Source organism: Eupeodes corollae, chromosome 1 (genome assembly GCF_945859685.1).
Source record: "Eupeodes corollae chromosome 1, idEupCoro1.1, whole genome shotgun sequence".
Taxonomy (NCBI): domain Eukaryota; kingdom Metazoa; phylum Arthropoda; class Insecta; order Diptera; family Syrphidae; genus Eupeodes; species Eupeodes corollae.
Window position 1 is genome coordinate 243,810,734 of NC_079147.1, and position 15,618 is coordinate 243,826,351.

General features: G+C 28.7%; 1 protein-coding gene across 1 annotated transcript in view; it reads right to left on the bottom strand.

The window, feature by feature from the left end:
• Window positions 1-15,618, bottom strand: part of LOC129943259 (RNA-binding protein fusilli) — an 84,713-nt gene that overhangs the window by 17,218 nt on the left and 51,877 nt on the right. Inside the window, exons 4-7 of the mRNA XM_056052568.1 lie at window positions 12,194-12,479; window positions 5,263-5,352; window positions 5,140-5,194; window positions 1,080-1,190 (exon numbers count right to left, since the gene is read on the bottom strand). Coding sequence (XP_055908543.1) covers window positions 1,080-1,190; window positions 5,140-5,194; window positions 5,263-5,352; window positions 12,194-12,479 — 542 coding nt within the window. The remainder of the gene's footprint in view (window positions 1-1,079; window positions 1,191-5,139; window positions 5,195-5,262; window positions 5,353-12,193; window positions 12,480-15,618) is intronic.

Below are 15,618 nucleotides of genomic sequence, written 5' to 3' on the forward strand. Positions count from 1 at the left end.
AATTGTTTTGGAACTTAGCTTACTCGTAGAATGGATCTTATGCTAGAAAATATTTTGACCTAAAAGGAGCCAACAAAGCTTAAAAATTGTAGAGAGCCAGATGTTTAAAAATGCTGCATTTAAGTACATCATTTCTCTGAATATAAAATAAAAACATATTAAAGTAAACAAATAAGTTGGGAAGAATCCTTTGTGTGGCAGTCACAAATTACACGTATCAGTTCTCAAGATATTCAAAGCTTTTATATTAATAGATATGAAACGTGCATTTTGTTTTTCAATTAGCCATTTGTTTAACAAAAGTATCACTTTTGCTGTTTTTGGGGCATTTATATTCTTGAAATTTGTGTTTTAATCTCAGTTCTAGAACATCTGAAGAAAATTCACTACAAAAGTATATTTCTTTAGTTCTTTTAAGATCTTAAAAGCTTTATTCAACAGAAAATCAATTTCAAAAGAAATATGCACAACTGATTAGCTAGAACTTGCTAATTCTTCAAAAAAGTCAGTTTAAAAATATTTCCCATACTAAGGATTGAAATGCAACTTTATTTCCCAAAAAAGGTAGATTAACTTCATTTTTCCAAAAGCGTTTTTCCCTAAATTAATTTTGTATATATAATTTGTAAATTTTAATCTGTATACCTTTCTGAGATATAAAAATTATATTTTTTTTATAAATCAAAATAAAAAAAATTATGACATTTTTGCTTGCACTGTACTGAAAGAGAAGATTAATGAAATCGGTAAAGTAGTGCTTGACTTTTCCCATTGCCCAAAAAAATATTTCTTGGAAAACTCATGCTCACAAGACTAAGTTTTTAACCAACATTTTAAATCACTATATCCTACTGTCTACTGTCAGTTCCTATATAGAATAAAAGTCTCTGACAGTGTATAATAATAATCTGGAAGACCTTTAGCCTGTTATCAAAGGAGGGCAAAAATATAACTAATCGAACGTTATGACTATATAGATATGTAGAATTTATTAATGGAGAATTCTTAACGATAGAAAAATTTATAAAAATAAAGTGAATTAAAAACAAAATTCAAAATTAAATTTTAACTTTACTTACTTTGCCACGTTGAGACCACGAAAGAACTTAGCAATATCCTGATCACTACTTTGCCAAGGTAATCCTCTAGCTCGAACTATGCAGGCACCATCGATTTCGTCATCAATCGAACTATAATATAAAAGAATTTATATTTTTACACTGTTTTTAAAAAAATATCATTTTTCAAAATTACAAAAAATATATTTAAACAAAAGAAAACAATATATTAATGAACTTATGCGAACTGCACTTTTTTCTTGCATTCTCTTATCTCTGAACTTCATGTATAAAACGTACTTGGTTTTCAAAATTAAGGTTTTTTAATTGGTTTTCAGAATATTGTTGGTTAAAAATTGTGTGTTAAAACTTTAAATTTATTGCGAACACATACGAATTTTGCCCTCAAGTCGTCACTCTCGTCTTTTTTAACTGAACTTCGATGTAAAATGATTAAAATACAATTCAACACTTTGTAAGAAATATGCACGATAAGCACAATAAATTGCTTTCGAGGCGACACGAAACAGGCGAGGTAGAGGCAGTCAGTCAGTCAAAAGTATCTATAACCTCTAGCTCTGTTTTTATCGATATTAATCTCTACCTGTAGATCAATGTAGGTATACGAGTATAATCCGATGTATTTTCGTCGATAAGAATTTTTATATCTTTTCACTCAAAATATATAAAACAAAATTACAGGTTGTAGATTCTTGATATTGAATTGACACTTACTTTGTTTAAAAATAATATAAAAATTAGAACCACACTTTTTTTCAAAATTTTATAATAAAGTAGCGCGCCAAAGAAAAGATTGATTTTGTTTTATTTTATTCAGTCTTTTATCTGTAAATTGACATTTTGTTTATCTCATTTAGGAATTGATTTTGAAAAATAATAATACATTTATTGACACATCCACTGAAGCAAGTCTGACTAAGAGGGTATTTTATGAAGATAACGATCGATTATGGATAACATTCGGATTGAAACTGTTTCGAGAGTTCTATAATTCTAATATTTTTGTAATCTTCTTCGGTCTCATCGCCTTTTTTAAGTTATAAAACCTCAAGGCAAGGCAAGACAAGAGAGTTGAGTTTCAGAGTTTCACTCAAAGAAACGACTGTACGTGCATAAATACGTATATGTAGACCGCATTTGTTTAGGTTTTGTTTTTCTTGTCGAAGTCGATCGGCTTCGGCAGTAAAAATAAAAAAAAGAATCTTCATGATAAGGAGTTCAATTTGACTCAGAGAAAAACAAAGTCAAAAAAGAAGACATTTTAGAATATTATTATACCTTTTGGTCAAGCAATTTTAGTTTTACTTGTCGGTTTTACTTTTATTATTTCGGTTTTATTAGGGTTTAGGGCTTTAGGTATTAGGTGAGATATTTGTTAAGTTTTATTGTTTTTTTACAAAGTAAACAAAGCATAATATTGTTTGTTATTTTCCTTGTATCAAACATTATAAAATATGAATAGTTTTGATGCAACATTTAAAAAATGAAAGAAAACGCTCGTACTGTGTTTTAAACACTAAAAAGGAAATGATTCATTAACTTAGAATACAACACAGTACCTATAAAATGTTCGTTATATGTCTAAAGATAGAAAACACATAAGTCTTCAAAAATAAAGTGCATCACGACTGGATCGCACAAACTTGCTCATCTATCCTAAAAGTCTGTTTAAAAATATCTTCTGCATTTTAATATTGTAAAATGAAGATGTGAAAAGAGTTTGTTTTTAAAAATTTAAATCCCATTTGAATTAAAATAAAAAAACATCATTTTCCAGAATTTGTATTTAATTTTGTAGATATTAAATGTTCGAATTAGTGTTAAATTTTTAAGTATTCAGTTATTTAGAACTTATTTATATATGTTTTACATTTGAGTGTCGTAAAAACATGATGACTCGTTTTCGAGGTAATGAATTTTGAAAAAAAGTAATAGGTATTTTTTTAATAATCCTAAAAGTAAATTTTGACATTTTTGGTCATCAAATTTTATTGAGACAGTATAAGAGATAAGAGATTGTGCATTCAAACCACTTCATTAATTCTTAAGAAAACTCCAAAATAAAATAACAGTTCTAGGGGGGTAAACTTCTGGAGTAATAAGAAAATATTTTTTTTCAAGTTAAGAACAAAATTTTTAGAGAACATTAAAAAAACCTATATTGTTTCTTTTTGAGAAAATTTGATTTTTCGATTTTAAACCAAAAATATTTTATGGACACTACTGTTATTTTAAGTCTTAAGCATTTTTTTAAATGTCTAATACGAATCGGCTTTACTTCCAAGTAAAATATACACTTAATCAAAAAAGATGATCATATTTTTACTATAATTATTATTTTAATTAAAATTGATAAAGAATGAATTTCAATAATCCCAACTTCGTTTACAAAGTTTGGCTGAGTTTCAAAGGACTTGGGAGTAAAATTTTACTTTTCTAAAGCCTTTTTTTTTGGGCAATGCTTAGGCATTTGAAAGTTAAAACTATGTCCTTATTCATATACAAGCTCCAACAACGCATTAAAATTGTTAAAATTCACTATAAAAAAAGTAGCCATCTTAACGGTGTGCGTAGCTCAAGAACAATCGATATTATTGCGGTTGTAGACCATAACTCGCAGGTTAGTTAACTACTCGCCGATCTTTAGAATTCGGCATTCTACGTACGACAATACACCTAGATCTTGAAGCAAAATTTAGATTTTAACAAATCTTAAGGTGGTGGATCACCACAAACGTTGTTTCTTCGTATTAATCACTTAAAAAACGACTTCTTCCTCAACGTATCACTGCTTGGTGCAATTTCTTCATAGATGGAATTGAAAGACATTTGTAACGAAGCAATCTTAATTTTGCACAAAAGTTGCCTGACCGTCCTATTTTTCTGAAAAGGAAATAACAATTGACCAATTGCTTTAGATTTAAAACCCTTACATTTTGTTAGGTCAATAGATAAGATAAATGCTCCAAAATCGATTTAAGACCAATTACTGAGACAGTTTAAGATTTTTTTCAAATGGAAAATTGTCATGAAAAATTTCCTGAACAAAAGTAGTAGCCATTTGGCTGATATAGTTTTTCAATCTAATTGGCATACATATTTAGCTCGTTGCAATGAAATAATCATCTATTGATTTGTTAAAAAAAGCAACTATTTTTGTTTAAATACCAAAATCAAACCTATACAACTGGTAAATAAAAACTATTTAATTTCTTTTTCGTAAAATGTTTGGAATTATTTTGGATACTACAGTTCTTTTCTATGATTTTAAGTTTTAGTTTGTTCTTAAGGTCATTTTAAAATGCTCTACGTCTTAATTTTACAAACATTTCAAAACACAAAAAAACTATCTAGGCTTCAAAAGTTTAAAAACAAAGTTCAACCGTTTCAAAATTGTCCCATACTTTGAAAATAATTCTCATCTTTTGTTATATAAACAAACTCATAACTGAGTTTAAATTTAAACAAGTGTTATACAAGCTGACTCAAACAGAGACTTGACTAAGAAAATCATTTAACTTAAGCATTAAGGTGGACACATTAAGATCCTAAGCTGATGGCCAACATTTTTCCACTTACAAAATATTTTTTTTTGATGTAACAAAAAACATTATGAACATCTTTAGCATAAAATCAAATACATTTGTATTCAAAAAAATACTCTTTTTTAAGTTTCGAGCTAATTTTTCATTTAATAAATATTCTTAGCTTAAAATATGCATTCGCTTCATTTCTACAAAATTCAAAGTCTTTGAAAGATTTAGATATGAGAAATGAGAACAATAATAATTAAATCAATTTATATTTTATATGTGGAATATATTGCAAAATTCCTTTTTTTTAGTCCAAACTTAAACAATTCATCTTTCATTTTAGATTTGGTACGAAATAAACTTAATAATTACAATACTCGAAACAGTGTTAAACAGTGTTAAATCATTTTTTCGGACTTATTTTCAATTTTGTACATAATTTTGTACGTACTATATTATAAAATTTTTAAAGTTCGCTTACACCTTTTTTTTTTAAATTGTTATTAATTGTGAAAATATTTACTTACCATATTCCTGGTTCTAGTAATAAGTTAACAATTTCATTGTTCTCAAACTTGTGACCTAATAAAAATAAAAACAAATTAAATTAATTACATTTTAATTAATATAAGAAAATTGATTATAAATACCTTCTGCCAGGAGTGCTTGAATTACTGAAACCATATCTCGAGATTCCTTAACATAAAATTCTGTATCATCACAAGTTGTAATATTGAGTTCTGAGATTTAAATTAAATTAAAAAAAAAAAATAATTATATCAAAAAATAATAAATAAATTAATATTTTTTCACTACCAAACATACATTTAAAATTTAAAAGCAGTGCTGTGGACTTCTTTAAAATTTAAATCATAGAATCTTTAGAAGCAAAAAGATAAGAAAATTGTAGCATTAAGCAATAATAACGATACAAATTTGTTTCTTATTTAGATCACCCTTTCGCAAAACGGGAGCCTATGAAAATCTGGATAATTGTAAAGGGTCTGTAAGGCTGGAAACATCACTCATTAAGGTTAAAAATTTGAAAGAAAAATTATGGGGGGGAATTGTAACTTACGATTGTTTGGTTAAATATTAAAACTAAGAAACCTGCTATTTGTACTCTATAATATTAAGTATATCACTTAATAGTATATCACTAAACTCCTTCTAAAAATATCATTATAGTTTCTTACAAGGCTATATGCCAGCAAAACAGACAGCCTTCTTCGAAGTTCAATCGAAACGATTAGTTTTATGTAGAAGATTAAAAGAATTTTGGAACTTGGCAAACGGTTTTGAATCTATCCGAACCCGAGTGCCAGAATATTTGGCAGCCTACATTTAGAAATGTTTGAATCCAGACTTAGAGAAATCTCCATCTTTTCACAGTGTTTTATAAGTTTGCAAGAAGTGATCTCAGCAGTAACGAGACTTAAAGAGGGAAAACCAGTATATCAGCTGAATTTTATAAATATAGCACAACACAACTAATAAAGAAGCTGAGACTTATTGAAAAACGGAGAATTTAAGGAATCGATTATTTTTCCGTTTCACTAAAGACCACATTTGAAAAGCCTTTTTAAATTGTTCGTATAAAATATTTACGATGGTATTGCAAAAACGTTTGAATTTATTGTTACACGACAACATAAGCTAAAGGGAGTTTCTGAAATGATTAAGAAGTGGCAATTGACCAAAATTTTCCCCTCAAAAGTATTGCAGGAACATTCTTTCATAAAAATTAAGAAGTTGTACGCTTTTTTTGTTGTTTGAACATCTGCATTCGATTTGATTGATAGAAAAGCGCTTATTTACAAGCTCTATAGTTCCAAGATGTAACGGAACTTTGGAAGGTTTAAACAGAATCTTTACGGGAACATAATAGCTAAGATATGGAATGGTGATGCACTGTCAGAAGAATTTAAATTGCGATCGGGAGTTAGACAAGGTTTCACTTTAAGTCCAAGGATTTTGTTATTTATTGATGATCTTGTAGACCGCGTGGAGTTGGCAGACTCACCCGAATCATTACAGCTTATGTTAAATTTCCTATTTCAAGATTGTCATCTTTGGAGCTGACTAAAATTTTCAAAAGGGGAAGCGGGCGAACGAAATTAGCATTATAAATTATAATGGTCAAGCAGAAAAGAAGAAAACTTCAATCAGCACAAGACAGAATAGTTCTGTAACAGGAACGAACGCAGACAAAAATTTATGGGGAGGGGGGGGAGTGTTTCAAAAAATATATATTATATTATTTTTTTTATTTTAAATGTCAAGTGTTTTTCCTTTTTTGGCACTATTTTATATTATGTACATAGGTAATAAGAAACATGTATTTAAAAAATACATATATGTACATATACACATATGACTTTGACTTCAAAGCTAAAACATAATTTGTGTATGCATTTTATGCATGTTTGTATGTCTTATTTTCTAGTTGCCGTTGTCGATCGCATCAATCTTAGGCTGAATTTACACATAAATAAATGTGAGTTACAGAAACAAAGAGATGAGGTGAGATTTTTCTATTTTCACAGTTCCCTTTTGTTTGTTTTCATATTCAAATATACCGTAGATTGTTAGATTGAATTCTGAAATTGTCAAACATGTTTTGCTTTAATTCACCATGAAAATACTAGAAGAAATGATCTTGAATGCGTTCCGAACCTTTAGACCGAAGACAAAGGGTCATATGCATAGTTCCTTAATAAGTTCTTATTTTCTTTTTGCTAAACTTAACTTCAGTTTATGTTATTCATAGACAATTTAAACCCATTTTAAAAGATAATCTGGAGTCTAAATATATATAAACACGACGAAACCTATTTTTAAGCTGTTTTTTTAATCTATTAAACGTCAAAAATAAACCAACTGGTAGAGAAAATTAATCTACGATACATTTTATTTCAAAATTAAAATGTCAAAAGACTTAAGCATATATCAATATTTTATTATTTTTCTGGATCTTGAAATGCTACCAATTAACAGAAAACGAAAGTTCTGCTTAACCCAATTAGACCTCTTTGAAATAGATGAAGATGATTTGGATGAAAGGTATCGATTAGAGAAAAAAAAACTGGCAAGTTTATGATTGACCTTTTGAATATTATAGATCGAAATTCAATGAAATGTTTGATAAGTTTGCTTCCAAGTCTTAAAACAAACTTTATAAGAATTCTCAACTAACAGCAAACAAAATAGTTTAAAGGGTTTCAAAGGTTTTGGCTCTCCACCAATTTATTTTGTTCCCCTCTACAAGCCATTTTGTATAGGTTTAAGTGAAATTTTTCAGAATTGTAGTCGAATATGCCTTAAACCTGTTTCTAACTAAACAGAGCTGGAAAATGATGGAGGGAACCTACAGTTTTAAGCCGATTCCGAACGGATAATTTGAGAAAGCTCTTTTCATTACAAGAATTACTCTTGAAGACTTTGCAATTCCGTGCAAAAACTTTAGATAGCATAGGCGGGGATCGAACCCAAGACCTTGACAGTCCAATACACTAACCATCATGCCACGGGTGCTAACCAACTCAAATAGACTCGGGTTTAAAATATGACTATAAATATGATCCATATTGTTTTGTGTCTTACATTAAGGTATTTTTAAATACAGAAACGCATTCAGATGTTTAAAAATATTGAATTTAGAAGACATCACGTAACTTTCATTATTATTTTGATTCTTGTTCTTGAAAAATAGGGAAAAAACGTGACAAAGGCAAACAGGGGTCCTGTTTATGTTTTAAAATATTCTTGTGTCACAATTCAAGATATGAGAAAAGTTAAGTTAAAAGATTTTTTTAAATTTGTAGTTAAAACTAACATTAATGAACCGAACAATTTTTGGGTGTTTTGGTATTTAAATGTGTCATAAGTGGCCGTGGGATCATTTCAAAAATGAGTACGACAAGGTACTTTACTGTTTTCAATTTTTCATTTATAGTAATAGTGGTAATAATAATAATACTTAGCTACATACAAAACCCTTAATCTTCTACCTCAGTGTTTGAAAATAAAAATACTTAAAATTTTAATTGTTAGTATGGATGAAAACCAGAAAAATATTTCTCTTTCTTTACCCAAAAATACAGAAATTTATTGTTCTGATTTAGCGTGTTTTTGTACAATTTCTATCACACCGTAGCAAATTTATTAAAATTTTTCGTTCAGAAAAGTTTGAGAATTAGAGTTGAAAATTAATTTTGTACCATTTCAGTTTTTTTTTCTTTTGAACAATAATGGATATTTGATTACTGCACATATTCTGATATTTCGGGGGTTTTAACCCCCAAAACCCCTACCTGTGTTCGCCCCTGTTCTGTAATAAAAGCAGCAAGTTCAAAATATTTGAAGCGGTATCAGCATCAATACTTTTTTAAGCTGCACAAAATTAGGGAACAAAGTCGTATGACAGGGGGAGGAACTTCTACGGTATTACTGGAGACGAAGATTTTAATTCCTATCCACATAGAACTTATTATATTATATTACCTTTCTTTATACGAAACTTAAAAATGCAAGTAAGCAAGTTTTAAAAATGGATGATAACTGACCTCCAAAAATAGTAGTTCTCCAATTCATAAGGACTAGACCAATCTGATGAGCTAAATGACTAGATCTCTTGGCAGAATGTGGCTTAGAACTAAACTGATTGAGAATTGGAAACTTCGCTTAACCAGCTTATTAATGGAGCACATTTAAAACAGCTAGAAAATACTTGAATGACGCAACAATATCAATCTACAGGCTATTCTACAACCAGGTATATCATTACTTGGGAGAGAGGAATTACAGTACCTTCGAAATATCAATGTGGTAAAGCTGCGAAGAGAATATATACTGCTGAACTTTATACCGCATAGAGATGATTTGACCATTATAAATAGTCTTTATGTAACCAAGGAAAAATGAAAGAAGCTCTCCACTTTATCAGAACATGTCTGATTTTAAGAGAAATGTTTCTGGGAGCGATATTTTGACGCAAACGAATCATACTATTTTAAAACTTTGTTGGTTAAAAAAAGGCTCCAAAAATTTGAGGTTTTTTACTTGATTTTCAGTAAAAAATAGTAGGGCATAGCACTCGATTTCCGCATAACTAGTTTTTGAGGTGGAAACAAACAAAATCAAATGATTGTAGGTGGTTTTTACTTTGCAGAAATCTAAAAGTACAAGAATACATCACTCATAGAAATATTGATATTATAATGACTGTGATGTCATTCTTGTCTCATTTTGCCCTTTTGCAATTTCCGATGGGGTCAGTATTAAAATAATAATTAAAACTGGTATAGAAATTTTACTGAAGTTAATAAAAAATAATAATAATAACTTAGAAACATAAGATCAATCAAATTAGTTTGGTCAAGTCAATAAACATTTCCAAGGTTTTTATATTTTCTGATCGTCATCGTCATCGCGTGCATAATTTTATTTTATCCACGTGTATGAAAGTTAGAGAAAACAAAAATCAAACATTTTTATTCACGACAAAATTAGTTATAGTTTGTTTTATTTTTATATTCCCTGATAAGTTCTTGAATATTTAGGGCAACTTTAGAAAATTAGTTTGTTATCCCACTACATTGTATTTTATGAAATTTGTCATTTATTTCAAATTACTTTAAGTCATGTCATGGAATATACAATATTAAACGGAGTGATAACAAAACTATAGATATTTACTTACATATATAAGTTTATTTTTAAATTATAAACTTTTATAGAAAATCATGCCTTAGACATTAAATTTTGTGTCTTCATAATATAATTAGTTTTACAAAAAATAAGTAACAGAAAAAAAAGTAACAAGAGTTAAGACTTATGTGATGAGAAGTCTCACCGTCCATTCACCTAGGGAGAGTTTTAGATATTTTGATATCACTTAATCCAAATGATAAAAAGTGCAAAGGGTTTTCCCAATTCATCAGGCCATAGCGTTCAAAGTTTGATTTGTTATCAAATGAAAGATGAAGTTTTACTTAAAACAAAACAATAGGGTTGACACCATTTAAATGTAGATATACTTGTGTATGTTTTTGCTTCAAAATCATCAGTAGAAAATCATTAACACATTGTTCGAATTCCGATTTTGCGGCAGACCTGCTTAAGTGCAAAACTTAAAATCCTACTTTATAACTATATTACATTTGAAGTGAAAAACAAAATTGAAATAATTTCATTTTGAGTATTTTTTAAGATAACTTAATCAATCTTTATTTCATAGTAAAGAGAAAAAAGGCCATTGAAACTGCCCAAAATGTCAGTATAGTAGAAAATTCCCAAGAAAACGCATCGGCAGTAGCCAGATTTTTATATTTAAAAATTGTTACTACTGAAAGAAGATTTGTCAGAATAATAATAAAAAAAAACACACACAAACAGAATAAAGTTTTGTGCAAATCAATAGTCTAAATTAACTTCAGCAAAAAAATTAATAAAATGGACATTTTTCAAGAAGAAATGGTAAGAAAACATCTGGAAATTGAGATTCTATGAAAATAGTTAATTTAACAATTGCAGCTTTGTCATAAAATTAAAACTTCAAGAAGGTGGTTTGTTCGTATACTACTACATTAACATGTGGTATTGAAGCGAGCTTAAAGCTTGTCTCAATTCTTTATATAACTGAATCGAGTTGAAATGTTCTTGATTTGACTCGATTCTGGTCGGGGATCGGAGTCGATTCAAAATTTGCGAACCTTTGTGGAGGAGTTTGTTTTACAGACAATGCATTATGTTCTGTTTATTTGCATGTTTTTGTAAAAAAATAGTTTTGTTCTAATCAAATTAAAAAAAAAATTGCAAATGGAGTAGGTAGCGTATTCTTATATGTTACTGAACTATTCAGTTCTTCTTCAACACGAGTCCTAATATCTTACTTGCACTTCATAAGAAACATCGAAACACCATTTGCATTTTAGAAAGTGCTGTCAAACTTAATCATTTTTAAATCTTCTTCTGCGGTGGAAACACCAAAAAGATTTATTCAATCTAAACTGAGGGAAACCTTTGGTGAAAACATAGCAGAACTTAATTATCTTTTCTATACTATTGATTTCTCTTGCAAAATAAGCCCAGTTAGTCCATTTTCATTAACGAAGTTAAACAATATCAACATTCACAGATTGATTTATGTCCCTAATGGAAAACATATGATTCCAAATGCACAACTACTCAACGAACACAGCCATCGAGATACAAACGCAATATAAATCGTACCAACATTTGAGAACGAAATCGCATAAGATCCATTCGAGACTCGTATAAATTTAAAAAACCCATCCTGAGTAAGATTCTACTTTAACTTTTATCGGTAGTATTACTACGGATATTGTTTTTGTTATTCGTGTAAAATCCTACCATACAATGGATAGATTTTCCAACAAAACACGGGTAATGGTTGCGTTCTCTAAGTCTCTAAGTGCGTATCGTTCTATTTTTAGAAATGGCGTTATCTTTGTTTGTTAAATGTCAAAATCTGAAATCTTCAGAAGTGACACCCGGTTAACTAAAACTTGTTGAAAAATCCTAAACCAAAAATATCACAGTTTTTATTACTAAACTTACCTTTTACCATATCGGCAATACTCTGGGGTAATATTGCCGTCGGGGTTTGAAGTATTTTTTTAATATCTTTCACTGGAACAAGTGCTTTTGATAAATCACCAGACTTAAAAGTAACAAATTCTTTACGTAAATCACTAAATCTACAATAATAAGCGGGTAATTCTAGATCTTTGGCACAAGCTTCTGGATGTAAACATTGACGTATTGGAAATTGTCCATCTGTGATTAATTTAAAATTTGACACAGATTCGGGATCAATTGATAGAGAGCGTAAATAATCGTCAAACTGTAAATAAAAAAAAATAAAGTATAAATTATAAGATTTTGTTTTTTATAAGAATAAGATAATTATAATGAAATATATTAAAGGATGTGTTCATCGTTGTTTTATTTTTAATATTTTGACAGTAGCATGATCGACTGGGTTTTAAAAGAATACAATCTTTAGTGAATGCTTTCATAAAATATTATTTTAGTTTAATTCTATTGACGTTAACTTCAATTATAGACTCAGATTTATAATATTGCAATCAGGAATCACCATTTATTTGATATACAAACAATTGAAAATGTTCTTTTTCTCAATCAATTGATTTCAATCTTTTCAGAATTTAAACATTTTATTCATTCTTTGTTAATTTTGTTTTTTGTAATATAGAAATGTACAGATTAAAAAACTAGACATTGATTTATAGACGATTTTTAAAAATGCACAAATTCGTATAAAAAGTTTGTAATCTCTTTAAAATGTCAAATAAAATTGCAATGTCAGGCGTTTTTGTTTTTTAGCTCCGAACAAATAATTGGCTGAACATAATGCTGGAACTGGGGTAGCTGTCAAAATATTGAAAGCACACAAACTCAATGTAACGAACAAAACGCAATGCAAATCAGTGTTGCAGAAGGTGCTGCAAACTTTTACCATCTTCTAACTTGTTCGTGCAGAAAAATTGGCATCTGTCAGTGCTTTACAGTGTTTATTGTGATTTCGTGATTGAATAATAATGAATAAAAATGAAGAAAATACTAAAGCGTTTAGAGAATTTGTCCAACAAAAGATTGAACAGCTGAACCCAACAATTGAAAACAAAACATGAAATGTCAAAAAGTGGTGATATAGTTGGAGTTACATATTGTGTTGAGACAGTATAAATGAGCTGTCAAAAAGGTCTGTTTATTTCGCAATAAGTTAAAAATATATAACATTTGATATAGTTCTTAATTATACAGATTTAATCATTTAAAATTTAAAATAATCCAAAGGTCATTGAACAATCAAATCATAAACAAAATGATACGTCAGATAAAATTTACAATCAATGATGATTCATAAAACGAAGGTATTTCAATCCAAACAATTGCTCCAATTTAACTCCAATAACAATTGTATATAAACCTCTTTTTAAGTGTCAAATTGAAATAATAAAACAAAAACTATTTAATTAGGCGCTTGTGGTTAATTTATTTGCTTCTTGTACTACATAATACAGTATACACACCTCTTTCAAAAAATGATTTACTTTGTAAAAGTATTTCAATAATAATGCTATCGATAAAAAGTCATTCTACTGATAAGATATTATTTATAATTATGACTTCTACAATTCTACATGACATAAGATAAAGTGTAGATTGCTTTTAATTTTCCATATACCACAAGTACATACTATGACTTTTATTATGTCTACTCATATTCAATTGTACCTTGTATTTTATTTAAACAAAATGATGAACGCAATGACAGATGAGGATGTGATTTTTCCTACGAAATCGTAATGTAAATACAAAACATCTTCATCTCACAAATTGTTTGTAAAATATTTGCAGAAAATCCTATACAATAGGTAATGTTTAGGAATTAACCTACGTACGTAATAATGTGCAGATTTTAAATTCTATTAAGATTCAAAGTCAATATGAGGCCATCGCCATACAGAATTTCAAATTGTTGACATTTTAGAGAGACACACAAGTGTCTACACGTTGCAGCCTTCACACTTCTCATAATGCATTTTGTTGTCAAAACTAATAGAAGGCATGCAAAAAAGGTTAAAATTGTTATTATTTACACATATCGAATGTGCATCATCAAAACATGCATCTTCTAGTGTAAATCCCCGTTGCCATATTCATATCGGGTCATCAGAGTTAATGAAGTATTGCCATAAGCAAGCTTTTTGAATAACTTTTATGAAAACATTGGCAAACAATTTTAAAGATCCTTTCGTTTAGCGCTAAAAATTTTACTAAGTACCAATTTTCTAAACATTTAAGAATTTACTAAACGACTCAAAAAAATTTAAATCTTTCTTTTCTTTTTTCTAAATAGTAAATTTCGAATTCCCTTTTATAAAAAAGCTGCCATACGAACATGTCTAAACAATGACAGTTCGTGGAAATAACCAAAGCTACATAGCTTAAACGGACCTATTTATTTGAATTTCCAACTATAAACTGGGCAATTCCACGCGTTTGCAATGTGAAAATTCAGAAGTGACAAATCAAAACTTATTGAGGATTTTAAATTTTCCCCCAAACGTCACGGCAACAAATAAAAATATAACAGATAATCAAATTCGTATAGAAATCATTCCATGGTATGAAATAAACGCTTTTTAAATAAATGTGTCAAAATTTGAAATGTCAGTCACTCGCTAAAGTAACAATTTTGACATTTCTAAGCAAGCGAGACTTTTGAGAAAAGATGAAAGGGTACTTTTTGTATTCAGTAAATATTTTTCACCATGTTTGTTTTTTTTGTATAGAACTGTCAAAATAAGAATATTTAAATCCTTCCCTAAAAACACATGCATGATGGCTTGATCGTTATATATTTTAAGCTTAAGTTTTTTTCCAATAAAAGATTTCATTTTGATTAGCACGCTATTTTGGCAGCTGCCACTTTTTAAGCTGTAATCTTTTGATGATAAGTCAAAATTAAGCTATTACTAAAATTGGAAGGATACAAGACATTTGAATTGTTGCAAGTCACACCAAAAGGTGAACATTTCCAATCACAGTTTGGTTGTATCTCAAATTAAAAATTAACAAGAATATTTAAAAAATATTAATATCTTTATCCTATCAAAAGGGAATAATTCATAGAAGAACGAGCAAAACCATTATTTCAATAGGCTATAAACTTTAAACGTATGATTCCGAATTGATTTTATATGTAAATACCAATTATGAAGTCGTTTAGTGCCATTATAAAAGTTTAAAAAAAATCTAATTAAATCAAATGAACTTAAATGAAATAAAACTTGTTCAACTTTTATATGATTTCACTTTACGACTTAAAACAGGATACGATGATGACTGAATTATTAAAATGCAAGTAAGCTAATTGCGTCAAATGCGTTGTATCTACACAAAAATACATTGTAATGGACTACAATGGACTGGACATATCTGTACCTTTATAA